At 40.0% G+C, this 26,015-nt stretch overlaps 1 protein-coding gene across 1 annotated transcript in view; it reads right to left on the bottom strand.

Moving 5' to 3' along the window:
• ANO4 (anoctamin 4) overlaps positions 1-3,069 on the bottom strand; it is a 394,735-nt gene extending 391,666 nt beyond the window's left edge. The window contains exon 1 of the mRNA XM_057316522.1: positions 2,978-3,069. Coding sequence (XP_057172505.1) covers positions 2,978-2,999 — 22 coding nt within the window. The 5' untranslated portion in view covers positions 3,000-3,069. The remainder of the gene's footprint in view (positions 1-2,977) is intronic.
• Positions 3,070-26,015: the final 22,946 nt, after the last annotated feature.

The raw sequence follows: 26,015 nt of genomic DNA on the forward strand, positions 1-26,015 counted from the left end.
CTACTTGTTCTCTCTGCTCAAGACACACTGACCTTCTAGCTAGCTGTGAACGTGACAATCTCATTCCTACCCCAGGGCCTTTGCTCTTACTGTTCCCTTTGCTAGGAATGCTCTTTCCCCACATAATGGAATGGTTCATTCCTTTCCTTTACTTAAGTGTCTGTTCAAATATCTCCTCAGGGACACTTTCCCTAAAATAGCCCCCACTGTGCTCTGTAAGCTCCTCAATCCTCTTACTAAGCCTCTTCAGATCCAAAGCTGACAGGTCCAACCACAAGTCATTTTCTGGTTCACACTAGAACACAGCCCCTGTGCCTTCTTTTGCATGGCCAAGAACATATCAAGTCCCAGTCATTTCTCTCTAAAGGAGACTTGTCACCCATCCTTCGTCTCATGCACATGGTTACATAATGAACTAAAAGTGGTTAAGAGCCTAAACCATTTAAAGGACAGGGAAAGAAAAATCAGTGGTGAGTACAAAAGGTTGAGGCATTAAAAATCCAGAATTTTAAAAACTGCATCATCTACTGAACATATATTTGTTAGAGTGCACATTACAGTTACTTATTACCTGAGTCTCATTTCACATTTCTAGAAGATATGAGTCTAGATGGCTGTCTGAAAGTAAAAATTCATGCTAAAATACAGAAAGAACAAGTTCCAATATAGGATCAAAAATGCATATTTAGATGGGAAGCTAATGAGGTTTACTGGAGGCTGTTGCTAATGAAATGCATATATAAGCCAAATTTCTCTCTCAGGAACCTAACACACGGTCTACAGTATAACTGTTCATTCTCTTGGCAGCCCCTATGCTAAAGATAGGACTAAGGCATTTATTAAATCAGTCAAATGAATATAAAAATTGAACCCTATAAATTCCGGGCAAGAAACTTAGATCATCCCCCATCATGATACCTAAACCCAAATCCAACAGAACTGAAAGGGAAGAACATTTTTTAAAGCAGTTCAGTTGTCAGAGAGATGATTTGTAGAAGGTTCCGGAGCCAGACCAAGCTCTCATCAGATAATGATCTCAACAGCATTCAGCGGGTGAGGAATACGTTGAATGTGCTCAAATTTGTTTTTCCTTAACTCATTCACTAGGATGGAAACCCTGATGGACTAACTCATCTTGTCATGTCTTGGGTCACTTTGCTACGGACCAAAGAATTAATGTGGCCAAATGTATTCACCACTCTAGAGATGAGGAAGGAAGAAGAGTGTTAAGAATATATTTAAACTCAAGAAAAATCAAGCAAAAAATATCCGAGGCAATAAAATGATAAAATAAAGCTTCTATAAACAAACAAAAAAGAATATATTTAAAATAGTGCAAATTCTAATGGATATATTTATTTAAATCTGTGTTAGTTCCCTTTAAGGTCCTAAAGAGAAACCTGTGTAATTGTAAGTTACAAAAAAAAAAAAAAAAAAATTATCCGCCACCCCTTTAATTACTGAAATACGCTTGCTTTTCAAAAATAATTTCACTTCTTCTGACTTCAGTTTCTCTACCTGGGTGCCCAATTAAGCTTTTAAAGTTTCTAGAAATTTAAAGAGCTGATTATTACGATCACTCACAGTATCCACAGGGCAGCATGTGAAATCTAACATGATGGATCCCTCTGATAGAAAAAGGTATAAAAATAGGTATCTGCCAATGAATATACTTAAAACACCATCAGAATGCTGGACTATCCCCAGATGGTAACCCAAGAATGACAACGTTATGTGTTAATTGTGCAGCAGGAGTAAGAACAAGTCACAGCCCAGCAGAAGATGCACTGAATTAAAAAAAAAAAAAAAAGCCACTAGTATGCAATTTGTAATCTTCTCACAATTCCTTATCAGTTCACAAGGCTCAACTGCAAACCCTGAGAGCCACCTGAGTGATCATTTTAAACAGTTTAGATCCCCACCCAAAAAAGACCAGCTGCTTTAACCTTGGGGAAATGGCAGGGGACATCACTGGCCTAGAGATGAAACCGCCACACCAAAAAGCAGCAAATTCCCTCCCACCAACCCCAGGCTTGGAGAGGTCCCTGCAAAACATTCTCCAACAATTCTCATTACCTTCACATTTAAACGCCAAAATTAGATGTTATCACAGCAAATGATTGCAAGCCAGGGGAAGGGGGGTGGGGGTCTACTTGAGTTTCAGCCTCCTATAACCCAATCTCGGCAGCATCTCTGACAAAGGTCTACAGAGAATTGCTTTTTCCACACAAGCAGTAAGCTTGATAAAAAGCCTTGTTGGCTTCCCCAGTGCGCTGGGATTTCTAGCTGAGCTGGAAACCTTCACACTGTGATTTTGCTTTCCTTAGAATTCTGCAATGCCTTTAAAGAAATAATAAAAATATATATTTCTTTAGCCAAAATGGGGGAGGGGGAAATAATGCCTTCCATTTCCATGGAACTTTTATTTCCAAGCCGATTTTTTTTTTTTGCATTAAAAACATATTTTGGTGCATATTATTTTAACCCCATAGCATCTGTCAGAGAGATGTTCTCATCTCTAATTTACAGATGGAGAAATACAAAAACAAAAAAGTTTAAATAACTTGCCCAAGGTCAGTCAGGGACAGGATAAGCGCTGACTGAACGCAGACCTCCTAACTCCAAGCCTCGCATCGCTAGAAACGAACTTAACACCCTCATCCCTTCCCTTCTGTGGTCTGAAGCGAGTGGAATTTTTCTGGAGACCCAAAGCTCCCAGACACCTACATTTTAGGAGTTTTTACTCCACCAACTCCTTCTGCGAATACCCCCTTCCCAGGTTTCAGGCAACTCCAACCCCGCAGAGCCTCGCCTCCCCCGCCCCGCCCCCAGCCCCAGGCCTGCGCGCTTTGCAGCCCCCTCCCTTCCGTCCTGACCCTCCCGGGAGCCGAAGCCCGAAGTTCCCCGGGGTGCTCGGACGGCTTCCCGGCCCCGCCCGCCCCGGCCGCCCCGAGAGCCCGCGACCGCCCGCCGTTACCGTATGCCGTGAGGGAGGCCATCCTGGCTCGCGTCCTGCCCAGGCTGGCCAGCGCGTCGGCCAAAGCGGCCGCCTGCGCGCCGCGCCCCTGGACGGTCGGCCCCTGGCCCCGCGAGTGCATGCGCTTGGCTCCCGCGGCGCCCGGCCGCCCCGCTCCTGAGCATGCCCAGTCAGCCCGCCGCGGTCGCCCCGGAGAGGTGCCCGCCGCTCGCAGGTGCCCCCGGCTGGGTCTCGGTTGAAAGGGCGTGGGGGGCGAGGGCGCAGACGGTCAGCCGCGCTTCGGTCCCCGTGCTCCGGGTCCCCGCGGGGATTGAACCTGCGGCGGAGGACGAGCGCCCAGGAGAAAGGAGGAGCGAAGCAAGCCGTGGGAGGTGCCGGGCGCGCGGCGGATGCGGCCCCTACGGGCGGACGTCGGGCAGGACCCGCCTGAGTCCACTCTAAGCAGGCAGGGTGCCCCTCCAGGTGGGGGCGGTAGCGTGACGCCGGCAAACGAGGGGTCGGGGAGTCCCGAGCGCGCCACAGCCTCTCGGACCTCGAGCCTTCAGCTCTTTTCCTAGGGAAGTTCCACTGGAGAACACGCCTGGGGACGCAGGGGGGGTGGCACTGGCCGCTTGACTCTCGGAAGCGATTCCCAACCTAGGGGACAGTCTCAAGAAAGGTTTGCCTCCGAGGCCAAAGCCCAGGGGAGAGTAGCAACTGTGTCCTGTGGACAAGTACAGACTTCTGACCCCAACAGCCCAGACCTGTCGCAGCACATCATCCTGTCACCTTTATTGGTGCGTTACAGGCTGTGACTAGTCCTGGTCCACACTGACTACCCGTGCTTCAATCAGAGCAAGAACGCAGTGTTTGTTGAATGAATGAATGCCCGAGCCCCTCCCAGCTCTCCTTACCTGAAAGCCCAACCATCCTACTATGCGGGTGGGTTCTCCTTTTGGAATCGGCTCAGGGGCAAGTGGAAGGAGAAAGAGATGTGGGAAACCAATGGGTCCCAGGGTAAGGGGAGAGGGAAGAACGGGAAAAAAGGGGAGGCCGTCCAAGGACCCCTCGGGGTTAGGAGCACCGGAGTTTTGCAAGTTCCAAGAGTAAATTCACAGGCTCGTGAGTGCCCCCCCCCCCCCCCCGGCTTCCACTGGCCTGGTCACCAAGGGAATCAGGGCCTTGAAAACCACCAGCGTCCAGCAAATTGGATGGCGATGCCGTCGAGGCTATTAACTGCCTTTGGGGTTGTGCCAACTCGGGTGGAGGCACAGAAAGGGCAGGGAAATTTAGCGAACGCAAGATTGGGAGTTATCTTTAGGAAGCTTCCGCGCACTCCTGCTTCCTGGGCTCCAGCGGCCTAACCCAGACGTCAACTTTTTGCTCTGGCGCCCCTCGCGCCCCTCCTCGCTCTCCTGCTCTTCGGGGAGGGCAGCCAGGCGGCAGCAGGTGACCCATGCTGGAGCTCAGGGATGAAATATCACTGCCCACACTTCCTCCACCTTTGCTACAGGTGGAACCACACCGGCAAAAGGGCGAGGCCCGCCCTGGGGAGTGAGAGCACGTAGATGTGACAGTTTGTGCTGCCTAGGTCAACCAACCACCAGCGCGCGACCCTTAGTCAAGACACCCTCTCTGAGCCTTCATTTTCCCCATCTGTATAGTGAGGGTTACCGTTGTTACTGTCATGCCCACCTCACAGGAGGGCAGCTGCGGTTAGGTGGAACGCAGATGGTATCATCCCTGAGGCGCTCTGAGGCTCTGTCTTGGACACCGCTCCTGCCTTGAACTTGCCTCCTGAGAGCCCCCACACTCCTCTCCCCTTAGGTCTCTTCAACCTCTCACTCCACCCAACCCCACACTGGATTGCTGCCCCCAAGTCTAGAGCATGTGGAAACCTGCCCCAGGATGAGGAGACTGGTATAGCCCCAAGGTGGGCTTCAGAGCAGGTCCGCCTCCCCCAGTGCACCCCAAGCCCCTCCAGGACCTCAGCCGCCTCCCTATTCCCACCCCTCAGTTCCTTAGCACCCGAAGCTGGGCACTGGTATCAGCCTGTGCCACCTCTTGTCCTTCTCTGTGCCACCGCTGGGACCCAAGGCTATTTGTAAGTTGTCTTCTGACTTCCAGCTTTCCTCTCCCTTTACCTCCACATTCCAGCTCAGGTAGGGTCATGAAGAAGGACAGTCAAAATGAGTTACAAATCGCACTTTAATTCTTGGCAGCTCTTTCTAATTAGCAAGAACTCAAATGTAGTGTCTAATTAATTAACCTCTCTTAAGGCCACCTGAACCTCTGCCCACATAATACCACTCCAAGTCCTTGAGATATTCCGTGTCCTCAATAAAATTAAGATTGAAAATACTGAGCCTCTTGGTTGAGGAATTGATGGACAAAAACACCTTAGATTTACTAAGAGCCCTGTGCTGTCAGGTGACACTGAGATCTTTAAGCAGCCTCCTGTCTCCGGGTCTGCAGCAGGAGGGGGCCGTCTCCCTACCTCACATTCTTGAGGGGAACAAAGGCCAACAAAGAATTATGATACTGTCATGGAGCACAGGCTATTAAAGAAACCTGGCTGCCAGGAGCAAGTGATTCTGTCTTTGCAGGATTCACAGATGACTTCACCAAGGAAATGACATTTGAAAGATAAGGTTCAGGATTTGTGTTGTCGCCAGTAAAATTTCTTAAAGACAGGCTTGTCATTCAAATTTTCCTATGTTTTATTCATTAGCCATGTTTTCAGGAGTAAAATATGAACTGCCACAACCCTGATGAAAGCTGTGTTCTAAATCTTTCCAGGAAAATGCTTTTTTTCAGATGATAGACTGAGGAAAACTAGTTTTCTTCTTTTCAGCATGCTTTGAACTAGAACTATTTGACTTACTATTAACTGCCTGAATGTGATTAGATTGCATTTGACAGTAGAAGAGACTGACTCTCTGTGATTAACATTTTTAATAACATTTTAATTCTGGAGTTTAGTAACTACTCTGCAAATACTCGTTCTTTAAACTACTGCATGTGAAGACTAATTTAGTTTTCATTTGCCCATGATCAACTTGACTTAGAATTTGGCCCATTATCAAAGACTTAACAAACTAGACATTTAAAAATATTGCTACTATTGACTGATCAAAGCTTTATGGCCCTACCTCCTCTGTATTCCTGTAACACTTAATACACTTGTATATCACTTATTATAGCATTTATCACATATTGTAGTTTTGTCTATGTGTCCATCCATCTTCCCACTGGGAGGCGGGAACCATGTCATATTTCAGTGTATCACAACACCTGGCCCATTTTTGGCCCATAATAGGTATTCTACAAATATTAGTTGAACCAATTAGTGTGAGAGGAAAAAAATGTTTGACTATGGGGGAAAGGTGATTAGGAAGGGGTCAGTGTTTAGGAGACCTGAGCTGTAGGTAAGTTTATTTTATAGATCTTAATCATCTTCCTCCCTCAAGAAAGACTATTGCATGAAACCATTTTACAACACACTTTGGCCAGGCCAGAGAACTCTGTCAGAACTGTAATGTCTGGTCTGTTGAGGCACAAACAGAGTTCTTCCTGGAACTGGAGGTTGGGGAAATGAAAATGTTTTATATTCAAATCCATTTGTCTGGATACAGTTTGTTCCACCTTATTCTAAATTCATATTTATGAAAAACATTACCACAAACTTCCATCTCAATGTGAAAAACCAAAATGTCTACATTAAAAAACTATTTCCTGTGTCCCAGAAAGCAACCTTTGAAAATATTGCCTTTCTGATCTTCAGTGAACACCATTTAATACGAGTCTTATACACCCAATATTTCCTTTGGAATTTGTTCATCACATGGTCTCTCTGACACGGAAAGGGGTTATGTGGGACTTGGCCAGATCAGGAAAAGAGTTTACCATCTACCAAATCTGCTAGATGGTAAACTATGAAAAGATAGGATTTAGGTCTAATTTTTCTTTATTTCACCCATGGTGCTTTACACAGTGCTTTACATGGCAGGAGCCCAATAAATGTTTATTGCTTAGAGACTCAAAGAAGGTCAGAGCCATGAGGAGACTTAAAAAAAAAAAAAAAGGCGCACTGGTTCTGGGGTCAGCCAGAGTTCAGATTCCAAATTCCTTCACTTATTATTTGTGTGACCTTGGGCAAATAACCTGGGCCTCAGTTCCTCGTCTGTAAAATGTGCGTAATTATAATAGCTACAGCACAGGATTGTTGAGGGGGTTGAATGAGTTAATATGTATAAAACCTTTAGAACAGTTCTCAACAGATGTTAACCCCTATGATTATTATGTCCAGTTTTCCCTTAGCAATGCCAATCAAGTAGTAATTCCTTTCCATTCCTTTCACTAAGGGACGGCATTCATAATATTGAACAGACAGTACTGTGCCAGGCACCACCAGTCAAACAGGGACCCCAGGCTTGCCATGCTTAACCATTTTGCTGCTGGAGAAGTCTAGGGGAACCAAGGTGCCAGGCGATGGGGGTCTTGGAGCAATGCCTGTTTATTACCAAACAAATATGGAGGTACTTTAATACTTGACAACTGGTATCAGTGTGTTCTGGCTTCATTTCAGTTCTGCTTCACACCTTCCCACCCTAGACATCCAAGCCAGTGAACTCCCTAATCACTCCAAAAAGCAAACTTGACCTCATCTGAAACATATTTAAGTTTCTAATTCCCTATTGAGGGAAGTGAAAGCGAGCATAATGGGATTATCGGAATGCACGTAACAAACTGATATTTGGGGGACACATTTAAACCCTCTATGAGCACTTGTTAATAAGATATTTTAAATATCTCTTTGATACAACATCCACTCGTTCAAAGAAAACTAATAACCAAGAGAAATGCTGAATGGATTTTGCTAGCTGTCTTCTGAGAATAAATTTCATGTGAGAAGAATATGGTCATTAGGGAGAAAAATATTTGCCTCCACTGCAGAAAAGCAGACTAAGAAACAAAAGTAAACAAAACCCAGAAAAGATTAGTGGCAGGAGTGCCGCAACAGTGGCAGGAGAATCCTTAAGTGAAAGGAACTTGTTAAATGAGAGAACTCCCCGATTCTCCATTCATTGACTTGAACTGATGGCTCTCCATTTGGTGAACCAACCCAAAGCCCAGAGAGCTAATACTGGGTCACAATAGCCTTTCATGTCAGGTTAGATCTTTCTGTCTCTCATGGGGCACTTTTGTAGGTTCTTCAGAGATTTCCCCTCTGGGACTATCCATCTATAACAATCTCAGGACACAGGCAATCTTCTCCTCTGGCTAGCACCTCGTGCACTATCTCTCAGCCCTCAGGACTCTCATTTTCATCTGTATTTACCAGTGTTTGACCACCTCATTTGCAAGCTTTGAAGGAGGAATATAACATCTCATTTTGGATTGGAACATTTTTCATTTGTTTTGCTTTTGGCTTTTGGGGACATCAGTCAGAAAAAGAAGAAAGAAGAGAAGAGAAGGAAAGAGAAGAGGGGAAGGGAGAGGGAAGGGGAAAGGAGGAAGGGAGAGGGAAGGGGAAAGGAGGGGAAGGGAGATAAGAAGAGGAGAAGAGAGAAGGAGAGGAGAAAGAAACAAAGAAACAAAGAAAGAAGAAAGAGAATTCCATTTTTTTTTTTTTTTTTACGAAGACTTTATTTTGTTAGGGCAGTTTTAGGTTCATAACAAAATTGAGGGGAAGGTACAGAGATTTCCCATACAGCCGATTTCCCATACAGAGATTTACCAACATTCTCCACCAAAGTGATACAGTTGTTACAACTGGTGACCATACATTGACACATCATAATCTTTCACAGTCCATAGTTTACATTAGGGTCTCTTGATAGTATACATTTGATGGGTTTGGACAAATGTATAATGACATATATGCATCAATATGGTATCATACAGAGTATTTTCACTGCCCTAAAAATCCTCTGTAGTCTGCCTATTCATCCTTCCCCCTCCAATCCCTGGCACCACTGATCTTTCTATTGTTTCCATAGTTTTGCTTTTTTCCAGAATATTATATAGTTGGGATTATACAGTATGTAGCCTTTTCATATTGGCTCCTTTCACTTAGTAAAATGCATTTAAGTTTCCTCCATGTCTTTCCATGGCTTGACAGCTCATTTACTTTTAATGCTGAATAATACTCCATTGTCTAGGTGTACATTTCTATTTCTTTATCCATTCATCTACTGAAGGACATCTTGATTGCTTCTAAACTTTAGGAATTATGAATAAAGTTGCTATAAACACCCATGTGCAGTTTTTTGTGTGGACGTAAGTTTTCAACTGCTTTGGGTAAATACCAAGGATGGTATAGTAAGAGTATATTCAGTTTTTTAAGAAACTGCCAAATTGTTTTACAAAGTGGCTACACCATTTTACGTTCCCCCCAGAAATAAATGAGTTCCTATTGCTCCATAAATCCTCTCAAGCATTTGGTGTAGTCAGTTTTCTGGACTTTGGCCATGCTAACGGGTATGTAGTGGTTTCTCATTGTTGTTTTAATTTTCATTTCCCTGATGACATATAATGTGGAGCACCTTTTCATATGCTTATTTGCTATCTGTATCTTCTTTAGTGATGTATCTGTTAAGGTCATTGGTCCATTTTTTAATTAGGCTGTTTGTTTTCTTATTGTTGAGTTTTAAGAGTTCTTTGTATATTTTTGGATAACAGCCTTTTATCAATATGTCTTTTGCAATCATTTTCTCCCAGCCTGTGGCTTTTCTTCCCATTCTCTTGACATTGTCTTTCACAGAGCAGAAGTTTTTAATTTTAATGAACACCAGCTCATCAGTTCATTCTTTCATGGAGCATATCTTTGGTTTGTATCTAAAAAGTCATTACCATACCCGAGGCTACCTAGGTTTTCTCCTATGTTACCTTCTAGGAGTTTTATAGTTTTGCATTTTATGTTTATGTCTGTGGTCACTTTGAGTTAATTTTTGTAAAAGGTGTAAGATCTGTGTTTACATTTATTGTTTTGTTTTGTTTTTGCATGTAGATGACCAGTTGTTCATCACCATCTGTTGAAGAGACTACTTTTGCTCCATTGTATTGCCTTCGCTTCTCTGTCAAAGATGAGTTGGCTGTATTTATGTGGGTCTATTTCTGGGCTCTCTATTCTGTCCCATTGATCTATTTGTCTATTCTTTCATCAATACCAGTGTCTTGATTACTGTAGCTTTACAGTAAGTCTTAAAGTCAAGTAGTGCCAGCCTCCAGCTTTGTTCTTCTCCTTTAATATTGTGTTGACAATTCTGGGTCTTTTATCTCTCCATACAAACTTTAGAATCAGTTTGTCAATGTCCACAAAATAACTTGCTGAGAAAAATTAACATCTTGACAATATTGAATCTTCCTAACTATGATCATGGAATAGCTTTCATTTATTTCTTCTTTGATTTTGTTCATCAGCCTTATAGTTTTCCTGACATAGATCTTGCACATATTTTTATACTTGAGTATTTCATTTTTGGTGGGTGCTAATGTAAATGGTATTGTGTTTCTAATTTCAAATTCTACTTGTTCGCTGTTGGCATATAGGAAAGTGATTGATTTTTTTATATTAATCTTATATCCTGCAACTTTGCTACAATCACTTATTAATGCCAGGAGAGGTTTTTGTTTGAGGGTGTGGGTTGTAAATTCTTTTGGATTTTCTTTTCTTTTCTTTTTTTTTAAGTTTTTTTTTTTTTAGATTTTATTTATTTATTTGACAGAGACAGAGACAGCCAGCGAGAGAGGGAACACAAGCAGGGGGAGTAGGAGAGGAAGAAGCAGGCTCCCAGAGGAGGAGCCTGATGTGGGGCTCGATCACAGAACACCAGGATCACTCCCTGAGCCGAAGGCAGATGCTTAACAACTGAGCCACCCAGGCACCCCTCTTTTGGATTTTCTACATAGCTGATCATGTCATCTGCAAAGAAGGACAATTTTATTTCTTCTTTCCCAATCTAGATACTTTTTGTTTCCTTTTCTTGCATTAGCTAGAATTTCCAATATGATCTGAAAAGGAAGGATGAGAGAGACATCCTTGCCTTGTATCTGATCTTAGTGGGAAAACTTTCAAGTTTCTCATCATTAAGTGTGATATTAGCTGTAGGTTTTTGTAAATAGCCTTTATTAAGTTGAGGAAGTTCCTCCCTATTTCTAGTTTACTGAGAGTTTTTAATGAATAGGTGATGGATTTTATCAAATTTTTTTTCTGGATTCTTTATATAATCATGTGACTTTTCTTTTTTACACTAATGATGTGCTAGATTACATTAATTGATTTTCAAAAATTCCACTTGAACATTTTCTGTTACTCGATTTCCTTGATAAACTTTATGGTAAGATATTTGTCCTATATGTCATAGATTCCCAGGAGTGTTATGCAAACAGAGGAATTATACCCACCATTCCATAAAATTAATTTCAACTCATGTAACAATGCATTGACATGGGTGTTACACCATAATGATATTAAACCACACCAATGAAACCTAATTAGTCAAATCACACAGTTTTTAAAATTTATTTAAAATACAACTATCTAAAGTAAAAAAAGAATAGCAATGTATTGTAGGATTTATAAAATTTATAGATATAAAATATATAATAATAGAGAAGAGATGGTGGTAAATAGAACATAAAATATTAAAAGATCCTTGCATTATATGTGAAGAGGCATGTTACTAATTCATACTGATATATGATGAGTTAAGGAAGCTTGCTCTAATCCTCAAGCAAAAAGTACAACAAAGAATAATAGCTAGTAAACCAATTGTGGAGATAAAGTGAAAAAAACAAAACAAACAAACAAAAAACCAAACAAACAAAAAAACAAAAGAAACTCAATCCCAAAGAATACAGGAAAAGAAGAGAGGAATAAAAACAGGTTGGACAAATAGAAAACAAATAGCAAGAACATAGAATTAAACCCAGCAATAAAAATAATTACATTAAATATAAATGTTATACATACCAATTAAAGAGAAGAGATTTTTACATTAAACAAAAAAGCAAGACCCAACTATATACTATTTATAAGAAATGTGCTTTAAACGTAAAGACACAGGTTAAAACTAAAAAAGTGAGAAAAATATAACATGAAATGCTACTAATAAGAAACAAGAAGAGGTATATTAACATCAGATTAAGTAAACTTTAAAACAAGAATGTGGCCAATAATAAAGTGCACATTTCTTGTTAAAAGGATCAATTCATCAAAAGAACACAGCAATCCTAAATATTTGTGGACCTAATAACAAAATAGATGATGCAAAAAAGTGACAGAACTAAAGAAATAAATTAACAAATTCATAATTATAGTTGGCTACTTTAACATTCTCTCTCCCAGTAACTGATAAAACGAATAGAACAAAAAAAAAAAAAAATTGGTAAGGCTGTACATTTGAAAAACATGAATCAATTTTACCTAAGTGACATTTATAAAACATTTCACTGAACAATAGCAGAATGCATATTCTTCATAGTTGCATATGGAACAATCACTGAAATGAACCACACCTGTGGTATAAATAAGTCTCAACAAATTTAAAATGACTGACTCCTATAGAGTGTGTGCCCCAATTACAATTGAATTAAATTAGAAATCGATATTAGGTAGATACCTGGAAAATCTCAAAATACTTAGAAACGAAACATACACTTCTAAATAACCCATGGGTCAAAGAACAAATAAGCAAAATTACACGTATTTTGAACTGGATAAAAATTGGCAAAAAACATATCAAAATTTGTAGCGTACACTAAATTAGCACTTAATGTGAAATTTATACCTCTGACTGCTTATATTAGAAAATAAGAAAGGTCTCAAATCAAAGATCTAAGTTTCCACCTAAATATACCACAAAAGAAAAAGAAATTAAACCCAAGGCAAATAGAAGGAAGGAAATAATAGAGATAACAGTTGAAACCTAAAGGATAGAAACCATTAAAGTAGTAAAGAAAGTCAATAAAACCAAAAGCTGTTTCTTTGAAAAAATTAATATAACTGAAACCATCTAGCTAAACTGATCAAGAAAAAATGGGAAAAGACACAAATCATCAATATTAGAGATGAAAGAAGGACTGTGACTACAGATTTTACGATATTAAAAAAATAATAAAATAATATTATGATAACTTCATGCCAACAAATTTGACAACTTAAATGAAAAGGACAAATTCCTTCAGAGACACAAACTACCAAAACCAAACAAAAGTTATTCTATTTCTAATACCAGCAATAATTTTTTAAAGTTCCATTTATAATAGCATAAAAAATACTTAAGAATAAATTTAGTGAAAATTGTACAAAATCTGTAGTCTTAAAACTAGAAAACATTGCTGAAAGAAAGTAAAGAAGACCTAAATAGATGATAGATATATTATGTTTGTGGATTGGGAAACTCAATATTGTTGATTTGTCAATTCTCCCCAAATTGAACTATAGATTAAATGCAATCCATGTGAAAATTCTAGCAGGACTTTAAAAAAATAATAATAACAAGATAATTCTAAACTGTATATGAAAATGGAAAGTCAATTTTAAAAGAGAAAAACCATCCTGGAAGATTATACTATCTGATTCAAGATATACGCTAAAGCCGCAGAATCAAGACAGTGTAGTATTGGCATAAGCATAGACATACAGATCAATGGGACAGAATAAAGCACTCAGAAATAGATCCATCCTTACAGAGCCAATTGATTTTCAACAAAGATGCCAAGGTAATTCAATGAGGAAAGAATAGTCTTGTCAACAAATGGTTCTGGAATGATTGGACATTCATATGCAAAGGAAGGAAGGAAGGAAAGGGGAGCGTAGGGCGGGGAAGGGAAAGATGAACCTTTATCTCACACCAAAATGAAATTTAACTTGAAATGGATCACAGCCTTAAACGTAAAATGGTAAAACAATAAAAATTTCCAGTAAAAAGCACAGGAGAGAATCTTCGTGATCTTGAGATAAGTAAAAATTTCTAAAATAAGACATAAAAATCATGAACCATTTAAAATATTGGTAAATTAGGGGGCACCTGGGTGGCTCGGTTGGTCAAGCATCCAACTCTTGATCTCAGCTCAGGTCTTGATCTTAGGGTCATGAGTTCAAACCCCACGTTGAGCTCCACATTGTGTGTGGAGCCTATTTAAAAAAAAATAAAAACAAACAATAAAATAAAATATTGATAAATTAGACTTAAAATTATAAAATTTGTTATTGAAAAAAACACCATTAAGAAAACAAAAAAGGTAAGCCTCAGTTTGGAAAAAAATATTCACAATATTTGTATCTAACAGAAGACTTAAAGTATTCTTACAGCTCAATAATAAGATAAGCTACTTCCCTTCCCTCTCCCCCCAAAAATGAGCAAACTATTTGAATGGACACTTCCCAAAAGAAGATTGCAAATAGTCAACAAATGCATGAAAAGATACTCAGCTTCTCCACAGTTCTTCCCTCCACAGTTCTTTACTTCCTAAAACAGTCAACTTTGGAATCAATTCTGTGGGCAAGACATTGACTTAAGTTCCCCTATTCATTTCAAGCATTTATTTAGGTAATAGTTATTGAGCATTTACTTACATGCTCATTAAACTATTATAAAATTGGTATGCTTTCAAAAGGGCAAGACAAGGGGCACCTGGGTGGCTCAGTTGGTTACGGATCTACCTTCAGCTTAGGTCATGATCTCGGGGTTCTAGGATCAAGCCCCACATCAGACTCCCTGCTCAGTGGGGAGTCTGCTTCTCCCTCTCTCTCTGCTCCTCTGCCCTGCTCATGCTCTCTCTCTCTCAAATAAATAAATAAAAATCTTAACAAATAAAATAAAAAGGGCAAGACAAGATATAAAAGAACTATCATAACATGACTACAGCAGGTAGAACCCTTTTGTCGGCAAATGTATCAGTCAGCTTTTGCTGCCTAACAAACCACCCCAAATTTTATTAATTTAAAAAAAGCAATCATTTATTTGACTCATGATCCTCTGGCAAGTTTTTCAGGTATGAGCAAAGCTTGGCCGATCTCTGCTGGGCTTTTTCATATGTAGGTGATTAGTTAGTAGGTTGACTGGGCTGGTTAATCTAAGATGGCTCAGCTAAGGCAATTCTTCTCTGTTCCATGATCTCATTATTCCTCAAGGAGATGATCTGCACTTATTCACATAGCAGCAGTGATGACGGGCCTAAAAAGCATCAAGAGAGAAAAAACTCTGATGCACACATGGTTTTCAGACCTCTTCTGTGTCCTGTTTGTGGGCATCTTTTGTCCAAAGCAAATCACCTGACTAGACCCAGAGTCAGTGTGGAAAGCCCTCAAAGTTGTACAGCAAGTGGGTATGAATACAAGGAGGGGAAGAATTGGGGGCCATTTTTGCAATCTACCACTATAAGCAACACAACCCAAATCGATCCAAGTTAACCAAAAGGAGAAATTACTGGTTCAAGTTATTGAAAATACCAGAGAACCAGTAGTGGCTGAATCCAGAGGTTCAAATACTATCAGCAGAACTCATTCTCACTACTCCTTGGCATTCCTTCTCTTTTCATTTCATTTCTAGAAGCCTCTTACTTTGGTCACAAGATGACCTTTAGCAGATACAGACTTTCATCTTAACCTCTCAACATCCTAAGAGAAAAAGTGGGTTTTCCCCCACTTTCCAGTGGAAGTTTTAGGATTGAGTCTCCCTGGACCAAGTTGAGTGGAGCACCTATCTCAGTGAACATGTCTCAATGGCAAGTTAGATAAGAATAAATTGATTGGTCATATGCCCACCCCTAGTGGTAGGAGGGCAGGAGCACTCCCATTGAAATCACATGGACCAGATGAAAAGAGGTGAATTCCCTAAGAAGTCCCTAAGAAGGGGGCCTTGAAACTTCACTGCTAAAACAACAGGTGGCTTGAGCTATAAAAATATCCTGATGAAGAAGATGTTGTTATGTCATAACAGGATTGGAAAGATATTGTTATTGCTGCTGTTGTCAACCTGTTATCCCTGACTGCTAGTCATAATGAATTTGCCCTGTCCTAGGCACTAGGCACTTCATGAACTGTAAATTATAGGGCTCTGGATTAAGAGAAGCAAAATTTGGATCTGAAGTATGTTTCATCCTGGACTCAGAGAGATGGAATTACTGGGTTGTCAACTTGGGGAAAGGTGAATGGATTCTGTGTGCAGAGAAGAGAACACTGAAAACTTAATGAGGAAAGCAGATTGGGGTAGATGTAAATGGGGGCATACCAACATTTCCAGTCCTTCCATTCTACATGCACAGGAGGAGCACGGCATTTCCATGAAACTGTTTATTAGTTAAAAAGGAAATGTGAGCAGAAATGATACATATCACTTCTAGGCTGAAGTATTTCATTGCTATGGTGATCATACAAGAATATGTTAATATTCAAGTGCAATAAAAATGAGGCAATGTGAAATGCCGATCCTGGAGTCACCCAGACCCACAGCAGACTTTGCTGGAGCAAGAAATAAACTTGAGTTGTTACTGCAGTAGAATCAAGCCTAACTGAACCATTACATACTAAATAATACTATAAGACAAGTGCACGTACATCGGCTTTGTAGGTGAAGAAACTAAGGCATAGAAAATTTAAACAAACTGCATGGAATCTATATCTATATCTAGCGAGCAGCAGACCCAAGATTCAAATCCAGGTCTGTCTGATTCCCAAGTCCATGCATGAAATCTCCTGGTCCCTTACCTGGCAGGAAGGAAGGAAGGGAAGGAGGGAGGGAGGAAGGAGGAAAACAAAGCAAGAAATCAGGGCATTATTTTAAAATAGGTCTATCTCCTCAACATATCCTCAAGCACATACAAAATATGAAAATATAAACAGGGGACTTTTTAGCTGAATAGGTTTGCAGTTCACTGGCATGATCTGAACATCCATTTTTAGTGGGAGGACTCATTAGTGTAAGGATGAGAAAGCCCAGGTTCTAGTTCTGATTCTTTGTGTCTGTGTCCTGTTATGTCACCTAACTTCTCTGGTTATATGCATTTACATATATTTCTAAATTAATGAGTTACCAGGTCTACTCATAGTATGATAAATGATAAGACACCTCTTCCAGCTGCCTTTTCTTGACTGCCCTCTTCCAGCTCATTCCCATTTTCAAATTGGCCTGTAAGTTCTCTGCTCTCACCCAATGCATCAGTGGGTACATGGTTAGAACATGATTTTGTTTGTCCAGATTTAAGTAGGTATTGGTACATTCCAGGCATATAACATCACTGCATATCTGTGTATATCTTGGATATCCTGGACACTGCATCAAGTGGTCATCAGGGTTGAATCAAATAAACACATATAAATGTGTCTTAAATAATATGAGGTTTTCTTTTTTACTTTTTGGTAATTTTCAAATTTTCTATGAAGAACATAATTTGAAAATATCCATTAATTTTTTAAAGGGAAATCTGACACCTAAACAATTTAAAGATGTTATAATAAAGATATCAGGGAAGAGGATTATATAAATAATGTAAATAAATGCTGCAAGTTGAGTAGTTACATTGATTTTACCCAAGAAAAATATATAATTAACTTTAAGCAATATTTAAAATACAAATGAAAACTGTATACATCCATTATAATTTCTGACAAAGGTAGCTAAGTACCATACAGATGAGAAAGAGCTCAGACAGATACCTGCCCACCTTTCACACTTTTACCTAGTTCTGCAGATGGGTAATTTTTGCAGAATCAGGGTCCAAAAGTTCATGTTGCAGGCATCTTCACAAGAAACTCCTGAGGCATGGCCTATTTTATATTGCACACCTCGGGACTCTAAGATCTATTTATATTCTGCTTAAGCTCCTGATGTAGTTTGAATCTCTTTTATAGCTTAAAACTAAATTGTGAATTTGGGGACAACTAATTCCAGTGAATTACAACTGCCTCGCAAACAGATGCCAGGATGTACTGTCCCCCAAATACATCTCATCGTTCCAGAGAAATCGGGACAATTTGATAGGAATCTCGGTTATATTCTGTGATGGCAGTAAATCCTATTGCCATGACATTGTTACTGCAAACATTTCTTCGTTACTAAAAATAAGATTACTGAGTTTTACCACAAATATTTCTCAGTAGAGTGGAAGCTTAAATAGAATGCAGCAGACACCTCCTGGAAGCTTTTTGTGATGTGTTTTGATCTCTAGTAACTTCACTACAACATTTCTTAGTCCTCTCACTCTTCCCGCAAAGAGAGCAAGGTGGATCCGAGACAGAAATAGCAACAAGATTCTTAGGCTTTCCTCCGAGAGCACTTTGATTGGTAACCCTCCCAACATATTTGCTTCACTTTCCCTTACTAATAGCATTCTGACTGCATACAAGATGGCAAAATGCCCAGCTAAAAACTTCATTTTCCAGCTTCTTTTGCAGGTTGGCAGTGGCTATATGCACAGTCCTGGCCAATGAGACGTGAGCATGATGTTTGCTCATACTGATGGTCTCCTGGGGATCTGCTGGACCTGCTCATTCCCACTTCTTTCCTCCTTCTTCTTGCCTTGGCTGTGAACACGATGATCAGAATTCCTACAACCATCTTGAGACAATGAAGGAAAGGCCAAAAGAATCTCAGGGAGATATGCATAAACATTGCTGAGCTGATAAACCAACAAAAGGAACTATCTGCTTCTTGACTGTTTGTTTTTTTTTATGAGAAAAATAAACTCTTGTTTGTTTAAGCCACTGAAGTCATGTATTTTATTACCTTCACCTAACAACATTTCCTAGTGGTTATATGCCCTCAGCCCAGTCTTGTGTAATCAGGTAGATAGCAAAGCTTTTCTCTAATCCTTAATAGAAATCAAGAATGGGGATTCCTAGCACATTAATTAGAACAGCTGCCTGCGCACCTGTTCCACTAATGAGCCACCCCAGATGACTTTTTGCTGTCAACTGTAAAATCAGCACTCAGATAAGCAATTATTTAGATTATTCCAAAAGCTTCCCTGCTCCCAAACCTGAATCCCTTACATCTGCCTGAAATTGTCCTCTATTTGAAATGGGGTTGTGTGAATGATAGATTTCCTTAATTCTCTGTATTATAGCGACCCAGTCTGAGCATTAAAGACAAAGTAGCTGTGAAAGGAAATCACATAGGGGAGAACACTAAGGTCCAGATTATTCCAGATGATTAAATGAAAGCTCAGTTGGTTACAAATGTCTCAGCTCAAAGGAGTGGGGGGTGTATTCAACATGAGACACAATTTCTTTGGAAGGATGAACCACGTAATTTAGGAAGATAAGAAATGCTATCTCCTGTTCTCATGAAGGAAGAGTTAAAGACTATGAAATACACTATAAACAATCATTTGGTTAGAAGCAAAGATGAATACACAAAATGAAACTAAGAGTGAGTAATGATAATAACTCCAGTGAACTTCTACAAAGCTCTCACTCTGCGCCAGGCAAGTACTCTACACTCATTTTTTTCTCATTTAACCCTCACAATCATACCGTACAGAAGTCACTCTCAAGATCTTTATTTACAGATGAGGAAATAAAGACTTGGAGAAGCTATACAATTTGCCTGAGCTTACACAGCCAGTGAGAAACAGAGTAAGGATTCAAACCCTGGTCTGCCCAGTGCCAAAGCCCGTGCTCTCAACCCCGCTGTGCAACCACTGTGCTGTGTAACTGCTGCCAGGGAATCGAAGCACATTAGACCTGAGGCCCCTAGTGAGCATCCAGCCCAGGGCTCCCCAAATTTTCAAGCATGAAGATCCTTTTTATCTTTCTTTTAAAATTCACGGTTGAAAACATGCATAATGACAAAAGTAACTATAAATTCAATAATGCTCTTATGTGACTCTATGTTATATTCACTCATATTCTTAGTTCATATAAATGTGAGACCTAGAATTCATAGAGTCTAAAGACATTGTTATTGAACATGGAATTTCTGGACCCTTTGAAATATTCTCCTGAGCCCCCTACCCAGGTTGGAAGTTGGTCCTTTGTGCAGCAGATACCACGACCAGATTTACTGAAAGATATTTCTGGGACAGATAAATGGGATGTGGACAGGAGTAGGCTTGGAGAGGCTGCGGATCATGACGCAGGTCCAATACCTGGCAAGGAGGTGTTGGGTAGAAAGGGTTGGGTAGGAAGAGATTCAGACTGCAGTGCAGTTCTGAGGAACTCTTGCCCAGCTGATGGGGAGTCCCTGAGCCAAACCTGCTCATCAGAGGAAGCCCAAAAGGGCCAGCATCAGTACTCCTGCCATATTGTTGGCTGGAAGCAGCCAGGTGGAAGCGTGGTCTTAGGTTCTCAGGGGCAGTAGCTGGGGGCTCTTAGTCAACCATGTTCCCAACTGGATGGTTCAGCACATTTCCAAGGCAACCACAGGTTAAGAATCAGGAACATGATCCAATATCCCCATTTCACAAATGAGGAAAATTGAGGCCCAATTACATTGAGCCAAATAATCAAGATGAGAATTTACTTGATCCAACTCACATGTCAGCAGAGTGCTTGAACACTTTGACTCTGAAGTTAAATTCACCTGCAAAAGTCATGCAATGTTGTGTAAGTGTACTCCCTTGCAATTAGAACACAAATAAGTCTTGGAGATCTAATACACAGTACAATGATGATAGACAACAAAACCGTATTATAAACATTAAACTTAGCAAGAGACCAGAACTTTAATTATTCCCACTACGAGAAGAAATGATAGTTATTGATATGATAGAGGTGTTAACTAATGCTGCAGTGCCAATCATATTTCAAATAAATGTATCAAGCCAATATGTTGTGCTTAAACTTACATAATGTTATATGTCAAATGCATCTCAATAAAAAATTATAATAACATCTAACTCATAAGACTGTTATGAATTTCCAAAGAGAAAACACACGTAAAAATGCTTAACATGGTACCTGATACACACTAATCCCTCAACAAATGGTAGCAATTATTATTTCCAATCCAGTGGTTTTTTTCTACCGGATATAGATAAACTAAAAATGCAGAAAGCATCTTTATGTCCTTATACTTTTTCTTCCATTTATCCTTTCATAGATATTCATTAAAAAGTAATCCAGTCCTATGGGAATTATTCTTAAATTACCTTCCTTATCTGCAAAAATCTCCAATGTTTAAGAATACTATCAATTTTCCAGATCTTATATTAATATCAATATCAATATTTCAGAACAGGTGGCCTCTGTCCTCCAAGAGACAAATATATTAAAAACAAAGTAGTTTTAGGAAGAACTCACTCAACAAGTATTTGAAGTCGAATCATTTAGTGCTTTCAATATGAATTCGGTTGTTTTATTCAGGATAAAAATAAGCCTCTGATACTTAAAATCCAATTCAATGCCTTAAAATATTTACTAAAGTGGAGGAGAACAAATCAATGCTACAAGGTCAGGGAGGAATGTGCATATACTTGGAGAGTCACCACTGCTCCTCAGGCCTATCATAGAGCTTGGCAAGGGGAAGTGAGCCCCCAGCCAGGTGGGGCTGCCTCTGGGGTGCTACATGATAATAAGAGAGTTTTAAAAAGGTCATGGGCTCTCAGTTCTAGGGAGGGCACAACTTTTTTCTCCTTGGCTCAGAGGACTACTTTCCAGGGCTCCTGGGTGACTCAGTTCATTGAGCACCCGACTCTTGATTTCAGCTCAGGTCATGATCTCAGGGTTGTGAGAACGAGCCTGGCATTGGGCTCCTGGCTGCGCGTGGAGCCTGCTCTCCCTCTCCCTCTCCCCCATCCTCTCTCTCAAAGAAGGAAGGAAGGAAGGAAGGAAGGAAGGAAGGAAGGAAGGAAGGAAGGAAGGAAGGGACTACTTTCCACCTACCTTTTTCAAAAAACCACTGCACTGGCACAACAATTGGGATAGAGTTGACTTTATTGAACTGTACATGTAAAAATGGGTAAGATGGTAAAAAAAAAAAAAAGCAATGGGGATGCTGTGTAAGGAGTGGGGAAAGAAGGTACAAGAATTCTCTATCTTCTGCTTAATTTTTCTGTACACTAAAACTGCTCTAAAAATAAAATTTATTAATTAAAAAAAAGAAAAAATCACATTATGCTAAGTGAAAGGAGCCGATACAAAATGCCATATATTTGTGTTTTTTTGTGTTTTTTTTTAATGATTTTTTATTACATTATGTTAGTCACCATACAGTACATCCCCGGTTTCCGATGTAAAAAATGCCATATATTTGATTCCATTTATATGAAATTCCCAGTATAGGGAAAGCTATAGAGACAGAAAGCAGATAGATAGTGTGTATTGGGGGATGGAAGGGGAGCAGATGAATAAGCACAGCACAGAGGATTTTTAGAGAAACAAAAATATTCTGTATGATATTGTCATGATGGATACATGTCATTATACACTTGTCCAAATCCATAGAATGTGCAACACTGAGAGTGAATCCTGATGTAAACTATGGACTTTGGGTGATTATGATGTGTCAATGTAGGTTTATCCTTGGTAAAAAATTTCCATTCTGGTAAGTGATGTTGATAACATGGGAGACTACGCATGTGTTGGGGCAGGAAGCACATGGGAAATCTCTTTAACTTCCTGTCAGTTTTTTTGTAAACTTAAGGCTGCTCTAAAAAAATTAAGTAGATAGTGGTTGCCAAGGGCTTGGAGAGAGGAAGAAATGGGGAGTGACTACTCATGGGTTTGGGGTTTCTTTTGGGGGTGATGAAATGTGCTGGAATTTGATAGTGGTGATGTTTGCACAAGTCTCTGACTATATTAAAAACTACCAAATTCTACACTTTAAAAGGGTTGATTTCATATTATGTGAATGTGTCAATAAAACAAAACCTTGTACTGAGTATAATGAAGATCTCATCTTTTTTCATTTGACCAGGAGACAATGGAATATAGAAGAGTGGAGTATAGAAGGAAGGGAGCCAGCAAAGGTGTTCCTCTCTCCTGCTTTGCACTTGCCCTTCACCCTCTGATGAACTAACTGTACAGCAAGGCCACTGCTGAACCAACTCCCAACTATCTTACCCTTTCACAGTCCCTCCAGTTAGGTGTATTTTAAGATGCATGTGGTCCTCCTCTGCTTACAGGTAGCTTCTCCTGTGTGCTTTTATTTCTGCTTTTCCTGATCAGCACCACAGTGGTCTATTATCCCTTGATTCCTCCTTTCACTCCTTCCCATTCAATGCATACTCTTTCCACTTCTGCTTTACCTATTGTTCTCACAGATAGACAGGTAAAATTCCCTCTGGCTGCCCAGTTATTCATCCATCCATTCTTCCATCTACTCATTCACCTATTTACCCATTATCTATCTCAGGAATCCCCACCATTTTGAAGGAAAGGGCTAGCTTACCTCTTGGAAACACCAAGAGGAAACAGCTATCCCAAGGAAACAACCACTATTATATCCCAGTTTCTGTAACCAGGAACTATTGTGTTTCTTCATCTCATAAAGCTGCTACTACAGAAAAGGGAATGAAGCAACTGTCTATCAAGGCCATGGTCTGTCCAGGTGACTCATAGGTAGATTGCTTTAGCACTTTGACAATGACCATTTACAAAGGATGGTTATTTTGCCACTTATATGATGAAGGAAGTTGAAAGAAATGATTTAAGGGTTGTCTTGGCATATCCTTCAGTTTACTGACAGACACTTACTGACAAACATTTACAGACAAAACCAGAAGTTTCCTTCCCCAAAATTCCTCCCTATAATTCCATCAGTTTTGGACTTATAAAAAAGAGTGGACTGAAAGTAATTTGGCAAGCAAATTGCTATTTTTATTCCAAATACTTCTTTAGAGGAATGTCCTTGTTAGTGATTCAAGTATTAGTATCAACTAATTTAATGATATCAGCTCATACTGGAGCTTTATCCAAGAGAAAGGAAAGAATCAATGTAAGGTAGGTCATTTTCTGGTGCCTTTGAGAAAGCTCCACCACAGTGGGGTCACCCACTCACTAACTCTTCTTCTTCCAGTCTGAATTCAAAAGTCACCTTCTCTTACCATAAGTGTTTCTTCTTATCTCTTTTTTGGGTGCTGGTTTGTTCTGTTTTGGTTTGGTTTGGTTTGGTTTGGTTTTTTTTTTTGGTCCATCAATGGCACTCTGTGCAAGACACAGGCTAGGAGCAAATATTAGCAATACAAGTAGATGACAAAGAATTTGTATCAAAAAATCAAAAATATCTCTAAGGACCTCTTAACAACCACAGTAAGGCAAACAACCTCCCATTTTTTAAACGGGCAAAAAAATATCTAAAGAGCATATATAAATAGCCAATAAACACATGAAAAGATGCTAAAATAATTAGTTAACAGAGAAATGCAATCGAGACACCATTAGAATGTCTAAAATAAAAAGAATAGCAATACCAAACGTTGGTGAGGATGTGGAGTAACTAAACTCTTATTTACTGCGTGTGGGAATGTAGACTGCTATCGCCACTTCAAAAAACAGCCTGGTGGTTTCTTATAAAGTTAAACATAGGCTTACCACACAACACAGAAAGTCCACTTCTGTGTATTTATCCAAGAGAAATGAAAACAAAAGCCCACACAAAGACTTGTAGGTGAATGGTCACAGCAACTTCATTTATAACTCCCAAACTGTAAGCAGCTCAAATGTCAGTCAATGTGTGAATGGAAAAGCAAATTGTCATACACCCATACAATGGATAAATAAAAAGGAACTAACTGCTGGTATAAGCAACAACATGGACGGATCTCAAAATGTTACGCCGAGTGAAAGAAACATGACACAAAATTGTAAATACTATTTGTAAACGATTCCATTTACATGAAACTCACAGGAAATTTCAATTTACTCTATAGTGACAGAAAGCAGGTCAGTGGTTGCTTGGGTCCAGGAATGAGAAGGGAGAAAAGGGAAACTTCTGGGGTGATGGAAACATCCTATATCTTGACAGCGGTGGTGGTATGGGTATATACATTTGTCAAAGCTCTTGAAACTGTACACTTCAAATGTGTGTATTTTGTTATTTATGAATTATACCTCAGTCAAGTTGGTCTAAAAGTATATGAACTCGGGGTGCCTGGGTGGCACAGCGGTTAAGTGTCTGCCTTCAGCTCAGGGCGTGATCCCGGCGTGATGGCATTGAGCCCCACATCAGGCTCTTCTGCTATGAGCCTGCTTCTTCCTCTCCCACTCCCCCTGCTTGTGTTCCCTGTCTCGCTGGCTGTCTCTATCTCTGTCAAATAAATAAATAAAATCTTTAAAAAAAAAAGTATATGAACTCTCCTGCACCCATCTCTTAATCTCCTGTAATCCACCTGCACTATCTTGTCTCTCATATTTATTATAGGGCCTGGTGTTTACCCTTGTAAACTTCAAACCTATTCTACAGAAATATGGAAGCCTCGAGTACTTCATTGCCTGTGGTGATTAACTTCAGGTGGAAATTATGTTTAGTCATGTCTTTTCTTCAAAGATTTTATTTATTTATTTGAGAGAGAGAGGGAGAGAGAGAGAGATTGAGAGAACAAGTGGGAGGACGGGCAAAGGGAGAAGCAGACTCCCTGTGGGCACTCCATCCCAGGACCCTGGGATCATGACCTGAGCTGAAGGCAGATGCTTAACCAACTGAGCCACCCAGGCGTCCTGTTGAGTCATTTCTGACCTCTGCTTTAGTCAAGGGACTGCCTCTGAGGGTAGCTGTTTTGCACCCTTCACGAGAAACCCTGAGTCATCCATTTCCCTCCATTTCCAACCCTGTGTTCATTTTTGGCATGATTTCTGAGGATAGTCTAAGGTTAATGGAGACACTATATTGTATCTTTCTTCCTGCCCATGAGCGAAAGTGGTTTGTAAACTAGAGATGTGTGCTCTCTCTCACCTTATTTCTTCAAGAAGGTGATTTTCAGATCAATAGGGAAGCTAGTGAGGCTTTTTCCACCCCCCCCCCCCACAGTTGGCTTGGCCAACTTCGTTTGTGGACAGAGCACATTTGTCTTTCTCTTTACTTAAGAAGATCGTGCTGACAGAGGACCAATTTGGTTCCTTGCAAAGCAGTTTTATTCCGACTAAGGAGAATGATCTTTATTTTCCAAAAAT

Source organism: Ursus arctos, unplaced genomic scaffold, assembly GCF_023065955.2.
Source record: "Ursus arctos isolate Adak ecotype North America unplaced genomic scaffold, UrsArc2.0 scaffold_21, whole genome shotgun sequence".
Classification (NCBI taxonomy): domain Eukaryota; kingdom Metazoa; phylum Chordata; class Mammalia; order Carnivora; family Ursidae; genus Ursus; species Ursus arctos.